General features: G+C 41.0%; 3 protein-coding genes, 2 long non-coding RNA genes and 1 pseudogene across 7 annotated transcripts; 4 read left to right on the top strand and 2 right to left on the bottom strand.

Moving 5' to 3' along the window:
- The first annotated feature begins 74 nt into the window (after positions 1-74).
- LOC135613572 (uncharacterized) lies at positions 75-1,182 on the top strand. Its single transcript, XR_010487339.1, has 2 exons — positions 75-269; positions 344-1,182. It is a non-coding gene; the product is annotated as an uncharacterized LOC135613572 (long non-coding RNA).
- Positions 1,183-2,240: 1,058 nt separating this feature from the next.
- Positions 2,241-3,450, top strand: LOC135613517 (NAC domain-containing protein 104-like). 2 transcript variants are annotated; one of them, XM_065110550.1, is made up of 3 exons: positions 2,241-2,766; positions 2,854-3,122; positions 3,192-3,450. In XM_065110550.1, exons 1-3 carry the CDS (start codon positions 2,604-2,606, stop codon positions 3,339-3,341), a joined length of 582 nt encoding a protein of 193 aa, XP_064966622.1. In that variant the 5' UTR covers positions 2,241-2,603; the 3' UTR covers positions 3,342-3,450. The 2 variants fall into 2 exon arrangements, with proteins under 2 accessions (XP_064966622.1, XP_064966621.1); XM_065110549.1 differs by having other exon boundaries at positions 2,247-2,766; positions 2,854-3,450.
- A 2,521-nt stretch (positions 3,451-5,971) lies between these two features.
- LOC135613872 (probable indole-3-pyruvate monooxygenase YUCCA10) lies at positions 5,972-7,362 on the top strand (annotated as a pseudogene).
- A 764-nt stretch (positions 7,363-8,126) lies between these two features.
- LOC135613516 (transcription factor CSA-like) lies at positions 8,127-10,220 on the bottom strand. The gene is made up of 2 exons (XM_065110548.1): positions 9,464-10,220; positions 8,127-9,211 (listed from the first exon to the last, which is right to left on the bottom strand). Exons 1-2 carry the CDS (start codon positions 9,618-9,620, stop codon positions 8,577-8,579), a joined length of 792 nt encoding a protein of 263 aa, XP_064966620.1. The 5' UTR covers positions 9,621-10,220; the 3' UTR covers positions 8,127-8,576.
- Positions 10,221-12,207: 1,987 nt separating this feature from the next.
- LOC135615013 (uncharacterized) lies at positions 12,208-13,439 on the top strand. Its single transcript, XR_010487804.1, has 2 exons — positions 12,208-12,637; positions 13,195-13,439. It is a non-coding gene; the product is annotated as an uncharacterized LOC135615013 (long non-coding RNA).
- Positions 13,440-13,463: 24 nt separating this feature from the next.
- LOC135584144 (mitogen-activated protein kinase kinase kinase 3-like) lies at positions 13,464-19,890 on the bottom strand. Of its 2 annotated transcripts, none has more exons than XM_018827051.2 (11): positions 19,346-19,890; positions 18,683-19,171; positions 18,361-18,448; positions 18,183-18,245; positions 17,010-17,170; positions 16,842-16,917; positions 15,401-15,460; positions 15,191-15,298; positions 14,850-15,086; positions 14,319-14,434; positions 13,464-14,236 (listed from the first exon to the last, which is right to left on the bottom strand). In XM_018827051.2, exons 1-11 carry the CDS (start codon positions 19,753-19,755, stop codon positions 13,969-13,971), a joined length of 2,076 nt encoding a protein of 691 aa, XP_018682596.2. In that variant the 5' UTR covers positions 19,756-19,890; the 3' UTR covers positions 13,464-13,968. The 2 variants fall into 2 exon arrangements, with proteins under 2 accessions (XP_018682596.2, XP_064969035.1); XM_065112963.1 differs by having other exon boundaries at positions 14,319-14,431.
- Between the last annotated feature and the right edge of the window lie 1,001 nt (positions 19,891-20,891).

Below are 20,891 nucleotides of genomic sequence, written 5' to 3'. Positions count from 1 at the left end.
TATATATATATATACACTCTCTCCCATACAATTGCCTCTTCTTAAACACTACTTAATTGTAAGCACACCTGCCGCAGTTCTCATGCCGGATAATGATACAAATGCAGAGGCAAAGATGCATTCTGCTGCTATGTTTTGGCAACAATCCTCTGATCATAGAATAATAGCAAGCAATCCCAGACTCAAAGCAGGGATGGAGATGGGTTTCCATGGCTGAAGGAAGAAACAGCTCGTTGGTCTCCTGCAAAAAGTTGGAACATGTTTAAAGAGTATGGGAAGCAGCTGATCACAGATTGAATGCTTATATATAGTTTTAGATCTTAATCTTTCTTGTTATATGCAGATTACTCTACATCAGTGAATCCGCAACCCTTTTCTGTATGCAATAAGGTCATGCAGCTGCAGGGAAAGGAGTTTGCTTGCTCGTTCCTCTCCACCACTCTCCATCTGCCAGCATCTCCAGGAGAGAAGAGGAAGAACATCTTAAGAAGGCAACCCCCACTCTGCATGCTCTCACTCCTCGACATCCTTCTCCTTGCCTTGTTATTCTTCTTACCGCTCATCTCCCCTCCACCGCCGGTCTTTCTCTATCTCTGGCCTCGCTGACTCCACCATGTCCCAGGGCGTGAGTTCGTAAGCAGACTCCACCATGCCATGCGCCATACCCAGCTCTGGGTGCCATGATCTGTGCTTCGCATCATCAAAACTGAACTGGCCAGTGATCATGACTGTGGGAGACAGGAAAGGAACGAGAAGAGGTGGAGAAGCAAATGCTTGTGTAAAATCTGCTACAGTGTGTGATTCACATGCTGCCTGGATTACTGTCAGGTGGGGTTGATGGTTGGCTGGAAAGTCAAGGCTGCTAAGTAAATTCAAATACGGGTGGAATTATTGCAGAATCTTCTGTCTCCAACGAAGACCAACAAGTCTTCTATCTTCGTCAAAGACCTCTCATCTTTTTCTTGGCTATGGTTGGCATCACAGCGACCGGTTTGCTTGGATCTCTGGCAATGTCGGTCTTCTATCTTCTCAGATCGGGTCTTGTATAGGGTGGCATTTCAAATCTACAGTGTATCAGAAAGGTGAGCTCGTCGATCCATTCGAGAGCCAACATATATACTGTTCTTCTTAGCGTGCAGGCTCTCGAAAATGACAAAAGGGACACGACCTCAGCTTGTTGTCTGAGATGTGTATATATACACGACATCCCCACCGTTCAGAACATAACACGTCATTTTCCGATACGATGCACCGAAGGATGACTTCAGAGACACGGAAAGCATGATTGGAGCCTCCACCACGCTCAGATAGATAGATGCCTCAGCAGTCCAACATATCTCAGCGATTATAGATTAATTATAATAACATATATCAGGTTAGGTCTTAATTTAATTTAAAATTTCTCTATATTTACTAACATGTGATTTATGTTTTTGGTCCCCTATTTTAATTTCTCTTTATACATGTATATTTTCTTATTTATGTGTGGCTCAATAATTTTCCTCTCGTCCGGTCAAATCAACCCTATTAGCAACCTTAGCTTAGTAGGAGTACTATTAACTTTATTCACAATCATAAGTTTGACTATTTGATAGGATTAATTTTGTTAACTTAGTTATTAATCTTTTCTTGACTCAAAACTTTTTTCTTTTTATAATTATCCTCTTTTCTTATTATTTCAATATTCTTATTTTATTTTTTTACTAACTCCTAAAAATATTTCATTAAGGTATTGCTATGTTGAGGAAAACCCCTCCCTCCTAATCTGTAACATCTCAATGAGAAATATAGCTTCTTATATAATTTTTATTTTCTATCTTCTTCGTTTAATTATTTACATGGTATCAGAGCCATTTGTCTGAGCAAGCTCTCTTCTCGCTCGTTGCCCGACTCCTCACTAACTATTTTTATTTTTTTTATAATTATCCTTTATTTTAATCTCCTTAGTTTTTTTTTTCTAACTCCCCTAGTTTCTTTCTTACAAATCGTAGCACTTATAGTCGGAGTCAAACTAATAATATATATATATATATCAGATTAGACATTAATTTAATTCAAAATTAAATTATTAAATTATAAAGTAGATTTAAGTGTATATCATTCGACTGTTTGATGAAAAATTAATTATTTGAGTCTTCTTTCTTAATATCTCTTAAACAATTGGATACTATATATATACTGCTACGTAAGATCATTGCTTAGCATACTGTAGTATCAATGGAGCCCCTCTTGTTCCCATACTGCAATCATCATCCATTGGGTTCCATCACCTTTTTCTTGTTAATACGAACTGTTCGATCACAATCACATCACTTTCCTCTCTTTCTCTCTCTCTCTCCCTCGATGGTTTTCAAGTGACACTTTGCGTGCCTTTCTCAGAGGAAAAGTCCATTTGACAAGATGTTGCGATCTCGTTCGTGGAACACTAATGTATATTCCGTAGCACATCGATAGCTATTATCTAAAGGAAAACCAAGATCTATTAATTAGCAGCCACCTCGAAGCACTCTCCACCGCTCTGTCTCTCGCACTATAAATGTACATGGAGCTTCCACTCCACGGATGATCAGTCTTCTCCCTTGACGCTGTTGTTCTACCAGAGCATGGGAGAAGGAAGCAGCAGCCTACCACCTGGTTTCCAGTTCTTCCCCTCCGACGAAGAGCTCGTCCTCCACTTCCTCCACCGCAAAGCCGCGCTGCTCCCGTGCCATCCCGACATCATCCCCACCATCGACCTCCACCACTGCGATCCGTGGGACCTCGGCAGTCAGCAACCTGGCCCGTATACTTACTAGCTTCGTTTCGTGCTGTTGCATGCATGCGATATAAGACGTATGTACTGTGTCTTCGAAGGTAAAGCTCTTCAAGGAGGAAACCGCCACTGGTACTTCTTCACCCACACAACCCAGAGCAGAGCGACGGCTACTGGCTACTGGAACGCCGTCGGCACCGATCACGAGACGATAGCTAGCAGTTGCGTCGATGTCGGGGTGAAGAAGACCCTCAGATACTACCTGGGCGAAGCACCTGAGGGCGTCAAAACCAATTGGTTGATGCACGAGTACCATCTACTGGATGACGGTGTTCTTCACAGCACCGGCGACGGCGGCACAAGGAAGAAAGTAAGTGATTCAGCTCAGGCAATGCAAGAACCGCGTCTCGTTCATTCAACGACGACGATCGCCGTGCAGGAATCAAACAGATGGGTCGTGTGCCGAGTCTACGAGTCGACTGGCGGCTCGCAGTCGAGCTTCCACGACGACGGCGACTCGGAGCTCTCGTGCCTGGACGAGGTGTTCTTGTCCTTGGATGACATTGATGAGATAAGCTTGCCAAACTGAGGACTTGTCATACTTCTATGAAGCTATTTGTTTGATCACCTTCTTTAACGTGTATATAATGATCTCAGTGGCTTTGTTCTGCCACAAAGCAAGGTGCTTGCTTTTGTTCTCTCTTTCTCTTTTTCTTTCTTTGATGGGTGGAGGATACACAAGCATTAGGTCATCTGTGTCGTCAATGGGATAAGCCTAAAATAGTAGATGGAAGTGGAGATTACTTGAGCTCTTCAAATTCTCAGCTAGGTGCTTGGACCACCAAGCTTGCATGATTGAGATGTTTTCATCTGTCTGATACCATATGATATTGATGGAGCCTTAATGCCAACTTAATTGCTTGCCAACCAATAATTATTGCCTGCCAAGCATTTGCATTTTCTAGTGAGGACTTCACAGAAAGTTTCTTCCTTCAACATATATATCTTAGTATATCCTACAACAGAATTCACATCTAATCAAGAGAATAAAAAGCAAAAGAAACTTAATATATACATTGATAATGTCTATATTTTCTTGAAGATTTTATTGTTTACGATAGTGTCTAAAGTGACACAGAGTTCACTTCAATGATAGAGATGTGTGCCAAGATCCACAATTTTGGCACTCATATCATTCTCATGAACTGCCCCTGTCATCTTTGCTTGATTATCGAGTAACAATTGAGCTCTACCACTCATTCCCCCCCCCCCACCACCACCTTCACCTTCCTCTAAAGAAGTCAGTGATGCATGTGAAGATTTGGGCATGTGGCCATGTAGAAACACTTGTTTTTGTTGGATGGATAGGTCATCTTCCACTTTGCTTGGAAACCCATTAAGTTGTGGTGTGGTTAGGCTTTGTGCCACGACAAAAACATGGTCCTAACTTGATGCACTTTGTTTGTTTACGTATGTATTTTGATCTTTTTGTATTGTGCATGAGGAGCAATTGGTTGATAATGAGCAAAGTGGGGCTCTTCCAGTGTCTTAGAAATGCATCTTCTACTCTTTTGGAGCTTAGCTAACTGATGATGCTTATGATGTGGGTTAAGGAGGCATGAGCTTCCTTCAAAAGAATCCTATGGATAGGCTCATCATTAAAGGTTGGGGGTTACTCCTAAGTGGATTTGGATTCCCACCTAATTTACCCATAATGTTACAAACCTCTTTTCCTTGATATGTAGTTGCTCTAAGAAACGAGACTCAATTTGCCACATCAGCCCTACACTGAGCTAATAAGTGACTGACATGTGTCGTTGGGAGTTTGCTTTTGTTAAAATCACAAATCTTACCCCTACAAATAAAGAATTATTTACTATTAGAAAAACCATTGAGATATATATATATATATATATATATATATATATATATATTGTTACTACATCTCCCTCTCATCAACACTATTTATAGAACAATCAAATTATAGATTTCGAGGAGTTCTTTCAATTGCTCTCCAAGTAATTTTATTTCTTATTAGGCCTCTAAAAATACTAAGGTGCTGATTGAACCAAGAAAAACTTGTCTGAAAATAGTTAAGAGCGAAACTTTTGTTATATGTCAATACCTCTCTAACGTTTATACCTTGCACAGTAATCCAATCAGTTAGAGTTTTAAGAAGCAAAAGATAATTACATAGTCTACAATTAAAACTAAATACTATATCATCGCCTTTACCGCTGCATAACTCAATTGGGTCACAAATCTGCTAAAGGAACTCAACATCAATTCGACTCCTATTTCTACAATATATTGTGATAATATCGGAGCTATCTATCTATGCACTACTCCGGTGTTCTACTCTCATATGAACATATTGCTATTAACTTCTACTTCATGCGAGATCAAATTGTCTGACATCAACTATGTGTTTCTCATATACATACGGCTAGTAGACTCATTCACAAAGTCTCTCGCTTATAAATTATTTATATTGCATCGGTCCAAGATCGGCATTCTTGATAGGAGCATCATATTACGGGGGTATGATAGCATATAAGATTTTTCCTACTGTATGAGAAAATCTTGCTACTGTATTGAGAAAAATTCTTCCTCCTAACCTGTATAAATAGGGAGAACATATACAGCTTCTTCTATAATTTTTATCTTCTATCACTTTCAATTGCTCTCCAAGCCTCTAGAAATACTTGCTTTACAACAACATTTGCTTTATAAGGTACTGATTGAACCAAGAAAAACCTGTCTGAAAACACTTGAGAGCGAAAATTTTGTTAGATGTCAATACCTCTCAAACGTTTGCAACTTGCACAGAAATCCAATCGCATGATATTTGCAGTACTGCAAGACAAAAACAAGAAACATGGTTTACGATTCACCATCTAAAGAAGTATGCAATATACTCGAATATCGAATTAAATCTCGCAAATATTCTATTCGAATCCTCCTTTCTTCTCACTAAAAAAGGTGGAAACATATACTGCATTCGGAAGTACTCGACAAGCTGCTTGTATGAAGCTTGAGAACTGCCCACAGCCAGCAGAGTGAGGACTCTCCAAGCCCTTTCCACGCGCTGCTCGGAGAGGTGTAACGCTTCCTACCCGAAGCTAATAGGACAAGAAGAGATTGTGGTGTCTGGATAAGCTCATATGCATGCAGCCTCCTTTTATGTAAATGCTGCAATAGACAGCAGCAGCAGAAGTGATGGAGAGCCTTGTGGTGACCGTGGGAGCAGGGCCATCCGGTCTCGCAGTCGCCGCTTGCCTCTTCCTTCTCTCCGTCCCATTCGTCATCCTTGAGAAGGAAGACTGCGTCGCTTCATTGTGGCGGAAGCGGTCGTACGACCGGATGAAGCTCCACCTGGCGAAGCAGTACTGCGCCCTGCCGCACATGCCCCACCCCGCGACCACGCCGACGTTCATCCCCAAGGAGCAGTTCATTCGTTACCTCGACGGCCACGCGGCGCGCTTCCGGCTGAACCCCGAGTTACGTACCCAAGTCGAGGTGGCCAAGTACGACGCTCGCGCCGGTGTTACGGAGCCCGTGACACCGTAACCGGCGAGGAAAAGCTGTACAAGGGAAGGTTTCTCGTGGTGGCCACCGGGGAGAATGGCGAGTGCTTCGTTCCGCGCCTCCCTGGTTTGGACAGCTTCCCCGGCGACGTCTTCCACTCGTCGAGCTACAAGTCGGGGGCTGCGTACCCGGGGAAGTGCGTCCTGGTCGTCGGCTGCGGCAACTCCCGAATGGAGATCGCTTACGATCTCTCAGAATTCGGCGTATACGCGTCCATCTCAATTCGGAGTCCGGTACGTGAACTGCTCACGATCTCCTAACTACGTCAAGCCATTTCAACGTGTTCTTCACAGTCTCTTCTGATGTTCAATTCCACGTAGTGACCAAGGAGATGATTTATGTGGGAATGGTGCTCCTGAAGTATCTTCCAATGTTCATGGTTGATGTCATCATCCTCATCCTGTCCAAACTAAAGTTGGGGGATCTATCAAAACATGGCATCATTCGACCAAAGAGAGGTCCCTTCATCACCAAGGAAACAAAAGGACGATCCCCGGTCATCGACATCGGCACCATCGAAAAGATCAAGTCAAAGCAGATTCAGGTGATCATATTGAAGCCATTGGTTTATGCTCGCATATGATGCCATGTCTTATTTCCTTCTCACGAACTGAATTGGAATGACAGGTGGTGCCCGCGATCACAAGCATAAGAGGGAAGACCGTGGTGTTTGCTGATGGTCAATCCCAGTGTTTTGATGCCATCATCTTTGCCACGGGCTATAAAAGCTCAGCAACCAACTGGGTAATGGAAAGGAATTTGGTGCAACCCTTTGTTTCCCCTTCATAAAACTCAGACCGATCACTCATGTTTCTAAGCTCAAGCATATTGTTCATGCAGGGCGAAGGTGAGCTACGAATCAGGAAGGACTCCCACGACAAAGTTTTCCTCAGCATTGGAAAGGGAAGAATGGAGACTACTTTTCAGGATTCTCCAAGAAGGTCTTGCCCGGCATCAAAATGGATGCACTAAATATTGCAGGTGACATCGATACGAAGATAGAAAACTGTAACCAAGAATGAGAGCTTTTGATATTGTTTAGCACTGACAAAGAAAAAGAAGACCTCAATTCTGACTTGTATCTCTGATATCCTACTGACGAATTCTCTCAGTATATACACTTCTTTGCTAAACAATGCACCGGAGGAACGCATATTAGCATGCCGACACAGTGGAGTTCACGGCAGCCATTTCTGTCTGCTGCATAGCGAACAAAGAAGAGGAGGGGAGTTCTTTCCCCTGTCACCACGCGCGAATCTTAAAGCACGATGACGACGATCTGGATGAATATGAACGGTGATTTAGTGGTGTCGCTTGCGCACGTGACATCAGTTCTAATTTCCGTTCCGGTAAACCGCGGAGGAACTTAAGCAGGGTGGTCAGTCGTCCGCTTTTCTGACACGTGGATCGAAGATGAGATTATAACTCACCAAGATATTTGAACTCCGTTATATCAGCCGCTAATCCTTATAACGGGTTGATACGAAGACCGTTACATAGCTTAATAAACAAAATTTCTGGCAATCTGTAGAAGCCAGATAAATGTAATTATTAACTAAATTAACACATAATATCAATATATTTCAATTACGACATAACATGTTTTTTTGCAAATTATAGCCAATGAATCATCCTTAATTATAACATACAAGCTTAATTGATGATTTATGATGGGATAAGAAGCACTGAGAATATATGAAAGAGTTGGGACACAAAAGTACACAACGAGGTTATAGGTAGAGTATAACATCTGCCACCAGCAATGAGGTTAGTCATTTCTTAGATCTTAAGAAGCATTACACCTTCAGCACATTCATTGAACACCTTGAGATAATGGTTACATCTTAGTTGCTAAATCTGAATGCAAATTACAGAACCTGTTCATGCAATTCATAGTTAGGGTTGCACTGTCACAGTTTGATTACATAAATTACATGCTGATGATAACAATCACAACTGAGATGCATGCATGCATGCATGCATATGCCGCCATCCGATGCGATCGTCTACCCTGCACATCTTCATGCCCACAACACAGAGGAAGGAAGGAACGAGAACAGATGCAATCCATGGTGGGGAAGTAATACTTCTTCCCACGACTTGTGTCAGATTAATGGATGATGTTTTGATATGTCAGAGACCCCAAAGCAAAATAATGGCCGGCCGACTCGGTTGTCTCTCCTAATTTGGACCCCAATCTGTAGCCTAAATCCGAGGAGTCGAAAGGTTCTTGGATTCAAGAAGCTATTCCAACTCCCAAGAAATCTATGAAGGCAACCTTCTTGCTTCTGTCATTGATCTGCTCGCTGATAGCTCTACTATTAGCTGAATCGCTTCCATCTCGAGCCATGTCGCGTGCACTCACTGCATAATCAGAACAGTTGGCATCTACGCTGAGGCTTCTGTAAGCTTGATGATGAGGGCGAAGCGAGCGGCCATGGAGCTGCGAGCTGTCGAGGAGAACACCGGAACTACATTTGGGAGTGCTAGGGTAGTCCCTTGATCCCGAGAAAGCTCGCCAAAGCATGAAGCCTGAGGGTGAGACGACGCGGAAGTCGCTATCAGAACCAAATCGGAGATGCCGTCGATGGCTTCCTTCCTGAGGAGCTGAGACCGGATGGATCTGATCCGGGAAGCTGGCCCTCTTCCTAAACAGCTTCGATCTCTCCCGGTGCCGCCGGGCCATGATGACATGCCAATGGTTCTTCACGGCGTTGTCCGTCCTTCCCGGGAAGAGCCGCGCGATCAGCGCCCACTTGTTCCCCTGAACTTGCTGCGCCGCCAGCAGCCTCTCTTCCTCTTCTTCTGTGAATGGCCTTCTGTTGATCCGTGGGTCAAGTTGGTTAAACCACCTCAGCCTACAGCTCTTACCTGCAAATAGATGACAGCAATAGCACCCTTCTCTTAGGAAGCAACAGACTCTATCTATGGACAGAGAACTGACTGGTGGTGAAAGAAGCATGACAACATCAAGAAGAACAAGCTCTAAACTAGCAAAAGCCTAGTAATGATTACTAATCTTCTCCCTCTCGTGAACTATACATCATGGAAAGAAGAATTTGTGACTCACAATCTTTCTTCTCTCTCTCTCTCTCTCTCTCTCACACACACACGTACACACACCTGATCTTCCTTTCAGCTTCTCAGCAATGGAGTTCCAGTTCTGAGGACCAAACTGTTGCACCAGCTGCCGCAGTCTCTCATCCTCGCCGGGCCTCCAGTGACCACGAGGGCAAGCCTTGGCGTCACCAGATCCGGCCGAAGCCGACGTCGATCCCATCAGCCCTACCTGCTGAAAGAGAAGAAGAGGGCGCAGGAGGAGGAAGAGGAGAAGTAAAAGGGATGGGTTGGGTTAGGGTTTGGATGGCAAGTCCTTTTTGTTCGTTTTGCACGACAAGGAGAGGTAGAAAGAACTATCCGATCACCCTTACAGTTGCGTGTTTGGCCACTGCCCCCATCACTTTCTCCCTCTAAACTTGCACCAATCCCATCTTTATTACTAGTAATATATACACATTCCGTTCTACAACTTCCTTATCAATACTCTCTCTCTCTCTTTCCACATCATGATTCTTGCAGCTTCAAATGCATGGACTTGGAAATACCTACGGTGCAGAATGAAATGATCTCTCTCGTTGTTTGGTAGGAATAAGTGGCAACAAATGATCATAAAAGATCAGATGGTGGACAATAATTTAAAGACTTTGAAGGGATCAGCGATGTCGTGTTCTTAGGGATGCTACTTATCTCTCCCCTCAAGAACTTGTTATCTACTCCTCTCAAAGATGGCAAGCGGTTTCTCCGTCGGTTGGACTACCCACACATAGAATAAGGGGATGGGGAATATAGAAAGATGAAGAACCCTAATTTGGTTGCCTTTGTGCGGAGGAAAGCTTTTAAGGCCTCCACATGGTTCGCAGAGCTGTGTGGGGGGTGGGGTGGGGTGAGGAGGAAAGCTTCATGACCTCGGTTGCAGAAGCTAATTAAGATGAGAGATTGTTCCTCCGGATCTAAACAAGGAAAGGGAGTGACAAGAGTCAACTAGCACACAGTATTCATCACATAAATATCCACCTCCAATCAGTGATGTTACGTGAAGCATGCTCAGTAGAAACTAGGAAAAAGCTGTCTTGACATGCAAGTCAAAATTAAACGAGATTTTGACATGAAATTGTTCATGTCAGGTAAAAGAACATCTTCAATTCCTGCAATTGACAGTAATATACATGCACTGTAGATTATGGCTTACGTGAACATTATGTTCTTGAGGAGCATAAAACCAAGTCCAATAATATTTTTCCTAGTCAACTGTAGCAGAGAGGGATATGGCTAATTAAACTGTGTTATATTAGCAGAGTTAATTAACATGGCAATATGATCACCACAAGTTTTTAGTGCCTCAATTCAATTTGTCATCTAGTAAAGCCCTTAGGCATGTCAATTAATTTAAACATGCAATATATATATATATATATATATATATATATATATATATATATATATATATATATATATATATATATATATATATATATTGCAATTAGGTTATGTTGTAACCCTTGAATACTTGATCAAATCCTTTATTAGGGATGATCCTAGATGCTATTATAAGATTAACTTCATATTCCACGTTACAAAGAAATTTATCTATTTTCGTAACAAGATTATATAATTGATTCTCTATCGTTCTCGTATTAATAAGAGTCTCATGTTTTGAGCCATTTTCTTGTTGAATTTTTCATCGACTATTTTATATATACACATGAAAATATTACCTAACATGTTTTTTTAATAATCTCTTGGTCAAGGTAGTTTAAGAATCTCTTAGTCAATGTAATATGATGTATCTGTGGCAACTACCACTATTAATCATATAGTATTGAGATACCTAATGTGGTTCAAAGCAATTAATATATAGTGTACTCCTCCTATACATGAATTGATATCCTTAAGTTTTTATTTATTTTGTTGCCATGCATAAAATATAGCAAGATGGAAACCACATCAAGAAAGGTTCCTACAACCTCACTGATCAAAGGATTCACAAAAAGCATGGCATCAAGTTTTCCTTATATGGAAGAAGGAAGAATGGCCCCCCCCATTGCATTTGTGGATGCTTGTGGAATAGGAAATGCCTGGTCTCTTTGGTTCTAAAGCTATCAAAGATTGACTTAGTATTTAATGAGATCCATCAACTAATGGCTACATGAAGGAGGAGAAGCCAGAATCTGTCTTGGCCATTAAAAAGCATCACACCTGACCATATCTTTTCTGGAGACATCATCATTCCAACATGTAACATAATAAATGCTTACAACAAGTTATATGTGAGCATTTATTAGGTAGAGTACATGATCAAACACTTGTAAACTTTAATTTGTTAGCTTCAGATGATTCTATGGAAAGATTATCAGTAGCTTGTTTATGAACTATATTTGAAGAGCTCACTTGTTAATCAAACAAAAGAAGGAAGAGTTGTTGAAAGAAGTACTTTTTTCTTTTTGATTTTATTTTGAGGAAAAGGGAGGCATGCTTTTAGGAGAGTATACATCTCTGTCATCCTGTACTTGGACATCTACATTGCATCTTTCCTTCAATGCACTACCTTGCCCTCTCCATTAAGTCATGAAGTGGGAAAGGTTGGGAGTAGCTTTCACCAAGCAAATACACATGGTTTGTGGTTTACTTGTGTAGGAATACACTTGGTCCTCAAGCTTGGCTGCTTAAGAAAACCACAGAAAAGGCCATCTTGAAGTTAACATCTGTGCACAGGATGGGACTTCTTATCTGCTTTAAGCTCCACTATCTCAAGCTGGACAATCTCTTCCCATCTTACATGGCTTTGACATTAAAGAAGAGTTGGAAAATAAGAGGAAACCAACATGAAGAGTTTGAGGAGGGAATTTTATCTTGGGAAAGCCCTCAACAACCATCCAAGCTAAAGTGGCAAGTGCATGAACAACTGAAACTACAGAAAACAGCAGCCATGTAACTTTTCCTTCATTTATTAGATGCAGAACATGGGTGGTTTTAATTGCCAGCTTATGTACTTTCTCTGTGTTGTGGCTGTCCTTTGGATTCCCCCAAATTGTTTCTGCCATGGTCCATGCTGCTAAAGGGTGTTGTAGGGTTGAACGCTTCACTTTGTCTATGATTTTGGCATATCTGAAGGACAGTTCATCTTCTCCACAGAAGACAGCTGAGGAGCGTTCTTGTTATTGATTGATCTTCCTTGAAATGCCACCTGATGCGGGAGGCTTCATGTGGCAGCTTGAGTGCAACTTTCTAGGGCCTGTGGTGAGTGGTTCCTTGCTTTTCTTGTCATCTTCATCTCCCCTGCCACAAATCATTAACTCCCAAGCATAGTTTGATTAACACAAGCTATGCTGAGGATAAGAGATGATGAGACTGGAGATAATTCAAACAAAAAACACTGGAATTTCATGTTTGACATGGCCACTGATGAGGCAACATGTTGCAAATGAAGAATAAGGGTTTGCTCTTCTGTGCTGCAGTTCTTGTGCTCTTACTGACTTGTCCATCTCATTCAGTGAGATCATTCGTTGACTTTGCGGATGAAATTTGCTGTTCATGATGCTGAAGATGATCAGTTAAACTGCTTTAAATTCTTGGATGGCCAACTCTGTTTTGGAGTTGAATAGTAGTCATCATTTCACTGGATAAAACTCATGAATACAAGCTATTGTTTGTGTGGTAATTAGATGCCAGTTGTAGTAGGTATACAAGAGACAGGACCATCCATGTCCAATATCAAATCATACTCATTTTGTTTGTCACAAATAATAATAGTATACTGGGACTCATGGGGTTGACTAAACATGCTTATTTTGCAGTCAAACCAGCCCACCAGTTGCCCACAGCATGGTGAGCTTAGCACCAAAATAAAGAAGATGATGATGAAGCAGAAGCACTCAGCCAGGTTTTCTTAATCTTTTGGAAGGAGCATGCAGATACTAGGAAAGCTACCAATCTCCACCAAGGTCCCATGAACTATAAAAGGTAGAAATATGGACAAGCTGTGAACTAAATAATTGGGATCTACATATGTAACATGTTCAAAGGCAATAAAAAAAAACATGCACAAGGCTTGCTGAAAAAAACCTTTGAGCACTCACTCAGGTAAGATCAAGACTATCAAGGCACGCGCACAAACAAAAAAGAAGGTCCATCATGAAGACTTTTGAAGCTTCCACTGAACAGTGTGTGTTTGAATTTGCAACTCTGTTAACATCATTATGCTACAGAGCAAAAAGCTGAACTTGAAACAACTCCAGAACAAGGTCTTCATTCCCACGGTCAAAACCCTCAATTACTGGTCAATTATATGTTGTGAACACGTATACTCTGTACAAGCTATAAATATATGATATTCATGACATTGATCATGTTGACTCTCAACAACTTTATGAACAAAACCGACAAAACTAGCCAAAATCTTCCATCCTGAATGGAAGATGATATCACACGAAGCAATACTTTCCACCATCAATTGCAAATGCTGCCCATTGAGTCATCAACTGCATCGGACTAGGATGGACTTTTAGTATCCCATTCCAATCTTTCCACCATCAATTGCAGTGAACGGATTCAGTTTCTGACTATCATGTTTACAAACGGAGGTTCAATCTTCTCGAAGAGTCAGATGGTGTTCGGGCCTTTAGCAAGCCGATATCAGAGAAAGGATTTGAAATGTTATTGCTTAATCTAGCTGGATAGAGTATATTGTTGACTGGACTATAGTTATCTGCTCCGGAAGAATAAGATGGATGAGGAGGAGAAGGCAAGCAACTTCTGTTAAATTGTCTGAACTGCCTTAGTGGACTGGAACAGGGAGAAACAGGTAGGGACATGTTTGCTCTCAAGCTAGTTAAGTTTCTGCAAAAAATAATAAAAAAGCAATTGTTGTGAGCTTAGGAAAAGGGAACCAATTGGTCAGTCCAGTTTGGAGTTACAATACCTTGAATTCTTATATGCTGAAGGAAGTTCTGAGAGAAATCCAGATGTTTGACATATGCCATATTCCCTATCATGTAGAGAAGTGTTTTCTTTTGAAGAGAGCTCGACAGTCAACTGCTGCATATATCAGAAATGATAAATGGTTTGGTAATGAAAGAATGAACAATTTACAGTAACCACCAGAACTAAAGAAATAAACTTTCGCCACAAATTTGATTTTATTATTTGAAAGAAAGGTGTGGGAGATGTTGTCTGGCAGGAATTTCAGAAAGAAAATAAAAACTATGGAACATGAATTAATAAGCACCATTGAAGTTAAGTTTTACAGATAAAGTACACATTTAGTAAAATAAAGCCGATAATTTATAGGTAAACTATAGCAGTTAATTCAACTAATTTTATATAGTTTACTGGGGGATAAGAAGGTTGCAATCAAGGAAAGGCAGGAAGTATAAAGAAGCTTCAGGACATCCAAGAATCATCTATTTTTAGGAGCTAAAAATGCAAACACATATAAATATTTAACTCATACCATTCTAGTACTTCTATTAGCGGAAGAAGGCAGAGTATCTCTGATTTCATTAAATTTTGCTGCATTTGTTGTTATTTGGTCTCGAACAAAAGGGTGCTCCATCAGTTGAGCAGCTGAAGGGCGAGCCATTGGATCACGCTGCAAACATAACTTTAGAAAATCCTTTCCTTCAGAAGAAAGATGGTCTGGGATTTCTGGTATATCTTTGCTATTCCCAATTTTGAATATCGCAGCTACCTAGTAATTCAAAAAAAGTACAATTATAATTACACAAGTAATGACACTCAATGTCAGAGATGTTTATGTTTCTCAAAGAAAACAGGAAAAGATGGATACAGCACCCCTTCATACTGGCTCCAGGGTGGCTTTGAAGACGCCATCTCAAGAACTGTACATCCCAGGCTCCATATATCTACAGAGAGGTTATAGCCACTTCCATTCATGATAATCTGCAGAATGTTCAAATTGCGCAAAAGTTTAGAGTGGAAACTGATCTAAGATTGTAAATTTGTTGACTTAAGACTACAACATTTGTTATAGATTTAACAAACCTCAGGAGCCATCCAGTAAGGGCTTCCTTTAAATGAACGTATTGAAGTGCAAGATGATATCTGTTTCATGATGAGTTGTTAAAAATAAGTGGCAATACAGAGAAATCAATTTTCTGAAAAATCTTATGTTTAGTAAAGTACAAAATGTTTCATCAGGTAACAGACACATGTAGGATGTCTAAGCAACTGATTACTGAAAATTAGAAAGTCACTAAAAGTGATGCTTGTTTTCAGCACATATAGATAGTGTGAACTCTAATTTGTATTTTTGGAATTGACTGATAAATTTATGATGATTCCTGTAGATGTGACTTCTAATACAGCGATTAAATATGATGCTATATCCCACCACAGTTGTCTTGAGTTACATGCTACAGTAATTGAATGCAGAATGCCAGATCCAATAAGCCAAATCTGAGTGAAAATGCCACTTTCAAATCAAGTGGAAAGTACCTACATAAGGAGAAAAGCAACCAGTTTTACCATATTACCATCTGTCTCACCGTCAATAGCACTACACTCATGGAATTAAATAACATCACACAGAGAAGTAACCCTATTTTATATTATCATCATATTATAGTTTTAGTCTTTGGTACAACCATATGATACCTACCAGTGCCAACCAAACTAGTGCGATCATTTTTTTTATTGTATTTTTTTTACCTTAATTATGTCTTTCATATATTTTTAAGATGTATTATAAATTATATACCACTCGACATATGTAAAACTTCTAGAAATGTAAAAATTTTTAATGAAAACTTGTAATGAGTCTTTTAAACAGTCATAAGATATATGGTACCCTTCTTGAAAAGTTGACTGAAAATTTTTTACACACTTAATAAGAGATTTTTTGGATAATCATAGGCCTATGATAATGAATAATTGACTAGAGATTATCAATTTAGTTCATCTTATGGAGTGAAAATAGTGGCCATTATAACTAACTCATCAACTTCATATGACTTAAATCACTGGTCAAAATGCTTAAGCTGAGACTGATATTAGTACACTCATTGGATCTTTATAAGTCTATGTAACCTAATAAGCTTGGGAATGAAAATGATGGATGTTTGCATTAACATTTTTTTTTTTAAATGTCACTCTGACAAAAAAACTAGACAATAACCTAATAAGCTCTTTTTTTTTTTATTAATCAATGCTAAGAGTGTTGTGCTCAGAAATATTGTTTGTTTGGTGAACCAATATAAAAAGCTTAACTACTTTTGTTTAGGTTGTACCCTCTTTTTAGATATATACATAACAATATACATGTATATATACATAATATGTAAATAATGTCTACATATATACATATACAGCAGAAGTCCACAAGCACGAATAATGTTTGTCTGACTTATGATCTCAGCTAGAAACTTTCATTTTTCCAGATTATTCAGCTAACAATATTTTAAGCTTAAAAACTTAAGAAGCTTACATGTTTAGCCATTCCAAAATCAGCCAGTTTGATTTTACCATTAGGATCTACAAGTATATTTGCTCCTTTGATATCCCTGCAAAATAGCTATCCACTTTCAATAACCACATTGGTTACAAAATTTTTCCAATGCAAGGATATATAACTTGGAAAGGCACCAGCCAGTACCTGTGCACAGTATTCCTCTCATGCAAGTATGAAAGCCCAGAAAGGATCTGTGCAGTATAGTTCCGGATTAGAGGTTCACTAAAAGGACCATACTCCTGAAGTAGCTTGTGAATAGAACCCCCAGAGATATACTCCAGATAGACTGAGAGTGTATCTTCAGCCTGTACAAGGAATTCTGAATTAATCAGTTACTGAAATATGTTTATAACCAAATCAACTTTTCAAAAAAAGAACTCTCGGGAGTAATTTTCAAATGGAAATCAAGTCAGAGTACTTTTGAAAAGAATAGTTATTATCCTTTCTTGTAAAACATGTATATAGTTATCAAATATCAACACAAGGTTAATAATGAATATCTCTAGTAGTAATTTCTTCATTTTCTATGTACAAACCTAACTAACTTCTTGCCGAATGCATTCAGAAACCCAATTAGTCTGCAGAGCTCTGAATTCTACTTTGCTCTCATTTTAAGGGTCACTGTTGGATGGGGAATTCTTGGTCTACTCAGTTGATACTGTGCAAGAATTAGGTTAGATGTGTGTGTTCATGCATTTGCACAGATATACAGAGACCTGCAAGCAGGATGAGAAGAAGGGAAGACGAAGGCAAATACACTATTGGACTTATCCACTCCATCATCGAGTTAAGTGAAAACTCAAATAGCCATCATGAATCATTATTACCACTGAATATGCACAAAAAGTACTAGCTTAATCTTATTATCATACATAGGATAGGATTAATCTTACATGACTAACATGAAGAACATATATCACATTGGAAGACCAGTTGAAAAAAGGATATTTTTGGCTCATATTTCTTTTAAGTTTTAAATTGATTTGATAAGACCAAACTGCAATGATTGAGTTTGTTGGGTTCAGGGAGTGCATAAGTGTCAAGATATGTCATGTCCATGATCTAGGCTGGCCTGGTTTGTTAATAACTAGGTTGCTCAAACTTAAAGCACTTTTTTGTCAGACAACTGTGGCTCATTTTCTTTACTTTTATGTCTCTCTTTCACGTATGTCATTAATTTTGTCCATAATGCACAACCAAAACTTGTCAAGCATCCTAACAATGGAAATATTTTAATTTACAAATTAGAAAGATGCATATGCGATGAGGTTCTTGCAAAGATGAAAAAAAAGAACTACTTGAATGTTTTCAGATTACCAGCTCACTGCCATAGTACTGCACAATATTTAGATGGGACAGCTGACTGAGCAAAGCAATTTCCTGACAGAAGAGAGCATATTTCACATTAACTTTCTCGATATGATGAAGATTGCACAAAAAGGAAACTCATATATAGGAATAGATGTTCTCCAAGTCAAAGAAAATTAGAAATTGCCTGGCTTAGTTGCTTGAGACACTCTTTTGAATTTTTGTCATCAAATATGTCTTTGACCTCTTTGATTGCACACATCTGCCCACTCTCACTGGAGGATGAATAAAAAGTCAGATTTAGTATATTTTAGTAGATGGGAATCCAAAAAGCTGTAGCCCATAGTGCATATCAATGAAAATAAATAACAGATATCTCCAATTGAAAATGCAAAACCCCGTCACAAGACCACTTTGATTGATCTTCATGGATCATATTATATGCTTATAAAATTCCAAAGATAATGTGCATCATACACCAATGCAGAAAGAGAGCAGGGAATAAGCACCTGTTGAATCCAAGATAGACATGGCCAAAGGTTCCCCTGCCTATCAATTTTCCCCTCTTCCACTGCAGCCTTGGAGAACGTGAAGAAGAGGATGAAGAGCTAGGGGAGCTTGGAGGAAGAGGTAAGGGATGAGGTGGGCTCCTAAAATTATCCTGTCGTTGGCTTGGGGAGACTGGACATAAACCAAATGCTTTGGAATGCACAGGGGAGGTAGGAAAAGGATGCCCAGGGGAAGAAATTGCAGTTCTTCTACCATATAAAGTCTCAGCCGAAGATTGGACACGAGAGTAGGCAGTCCTACCATTAGAGGAAGGATCGAATCCGTGTGATTGTGACTCTTTTCTTGGAGTATCAGAGCTTTCAAAGTATTTCGGATGTTCCAAAGCTGCAATGCGGGAGAAGAGCTGCCGGTCTTCAGTTGTATACTGAGGCGATTGCAGGTCAGGTGCTACATTTCTTCCCCTTGGCATGCTGATCGTATCCGGATACCTAATCGATCCAACAACATCGAGAGATTAAAGATCATATTTTGCATCTGGACCGAGAACCCTCGAGCCAGATTCACGTCGACGCATCATGAACTGGAATTTAGTCCTGATCGAATAAACGTGATGATAACCATCCCCAAAAGACTCGATTGGAAGGGAAGCCAAAAGAAAATACCTGTAGAACCCGAGATCAGGAGTCTCATCCGACGACGCCGAGGAGCTGCCGCTGGAGGTCGACGCCGACGCCGACCCCGCGACCGCCGGGTGCTCGTGAGACGCCAAAGACGGCAGTGGCGACGAGACCGACTTCGGCAGCGGAAGCGGTTGACCGAACACCGAAACATTCCCGCCACCACCTCCACAGCCGCCGCCGGTGGAAATGGGGGAAGGAACTTTGCTCCGTCTGAAGCCAAGAATCCCGTCAAAGATGTTACCTTTCACCTTCCCGCGCCCGCTGCCGCGCTTCGGCGTCACGTCCTCATTGGCCACCGGGTGCGACTGCTCCTGCTCCGCCGCAGACCGACGACTGGAACTGGGCTTCGGCTTGGACTTGGACTTCCCCTCCCACCAAGCTGGCATCTTCATGGCATAAACCCGAGCGAGAATCGTGAAAGAATACGGAAGAGATTGGAGCTCAAAAAGAGCAACCAGAATCGACCCCAAAAGCGAGGTAGCGAGGGGCTACAAAGGAAACAACAGGAGGCCGGCGGCTATTCGTGAAGAAACAATGGAACAAATACCCCCACCTTAATACAATGCGGGGAAACCCTTACCACCGTCTGATCTATAATTCGCACATCCTAAAGCGCACTCTCTCTGCGTGTCCCACGAGGAGAACGCTGCGCCAACGAGCGAGCTTTCACCTACGGATTGACCCATAATAAACACGATGCGTTAAACGTAATGGTCCGTTCGATCTGCTTGAGATCCGGACAAACACGAATCCTAATGCAATACGAAAGTGAGCGGAAGGAGAGGAGGGAACCGTTGAAGAAGCCGTCAAAACCAAACATTTCCCGGAGAGCAAGACATGTACCAGAGAACACTGTTCTCTTCTCCTTCAACGAGGGACAGAAATCCGAGTCAACTCGACAGGTCAACCCATTCGAACTCCGGGATGGTTTGATACGTCGTGGCCCCCATTTGTTCATTTACAGTTTCTAGATGCATTTATCACACGCGATGTCGGCGGATCCAAAGACATTAAAATCCATCTGACGACATATATCAAATAATAAAATGTGTTTTATTGACACGTACGTTAGGGGGCAGCGCTCTGCGTGTTGCACACCGCACCGTCCGTAGCTACCTAATTCGTGTCGGGATATCAAGAAATGGGATGGATGTGGTTGAGCTAACGAGTCAAGATAAGTGTGATGAAGATTTGACCAACATGAATCGGTCAATCCTGGGGACTTTGACTTGTTTCGTGTTCGAACAGTTCAAGCGTGGGAAATTGACGGGCCTAAGCCCCACATTTGGGTTGAGACTGTCGTGCATGAACGAGTAATTTGTGTGCATGTTTATTGCTTGGTGGACTCTGATCAGATTACTACGACTGCATGGCTACGGTGAAGCGTACTGGAATTGTGTGTTCTGATCTAGAATGTTGTGGGTGCGCGTAGAAGGTGGCGAGGAGGGCGAAGTCGGCGGGCGCAGCCGACACGGCGGGCAAAACGTGTCCTCCTCCGACGCATCATGTGACGGCCACCGCCATGGTG

This window comes from Musa acuminata, chromosome BXJ2-6 (assembly GCF_036884655.1).
Source record: "Musa acuminata AAA Group cultivar baxijiao chromosome BXJ2-6, Cavendish_Baxijiao_AAA, whole genome shotgun sequence".
NCBI classification, from domain to species: domain Eukaryota; kingdom Viridiplantae; phylum Streptophyta; class Magnoliopsida; order Zingiberales; family Musaceae; genus Musa; species Musa acuminata.
Note: the sequence above shows the minus strand (reverse complement) of the source record. Positions and strands in the feature narration are given on the sequence as shown.

What these genes read in the sequence shown, in the direction of transcription:
- LOC135613517 (XM_065110549.1), top strand. Translation starts at nt 2,604, where the DNA reads ATGGGAGAAGGAAGCAGCAGCCTACCACCTGGTTTCCAGTTCTTCCCC. An exon ending in CGATCCGTGGGACCTCGGCA is followed by an intron (nt 2,767 to 2,853) that starts GTCAGCAACCTG and finishes GTGTCTTCGAAG; the next exon opens with GTAAAGCTCTTCAAGGAGGA.
- LOC135584144 (XM_018827051.2), bottom strand. Translation starts at nt 19,755, where the DNA reads ATGAAGATGCCAGCTTGGTGGGAGGGGAAGTCCAAGTCCAAGCCGAAG. An exon ending in GTCTCAAGCAACTAAGCCAG is followed by an intron (nt 18,246 to 18,360) that starts GCAATTTCTAAT and finishes CTCTTCTGTCAG; the next exon opens with GAAATTGCTTTGCTCAGTCA. An exon ending in AGTACTATGGCAGTGAGCTG is followed by an intron (nt 17,171 to 18,182) that starts GTAATCTGAAAA and finishes TTCCTTGTACAG; the next exon opens with GCTGAAGATACACTCTCAGT.
- LOC135613516 (XM_065110548.1), bottom strand. Translation starts at nt 9,620, where the DNA reads ATGGGATCGACGTCGGCTTCGGCCGGATCTGGTGACGCCAAGGCTTGC. An exon ending in GAAGCTGAAAGGAAGATCAG is followed by an intron (nt 9,212 to 9,463) that starts GTGTGTGTACGT and finishes ATCTATTTGCAG; the next exon opens with GTAAGAGCTGTAGGCTGAGG.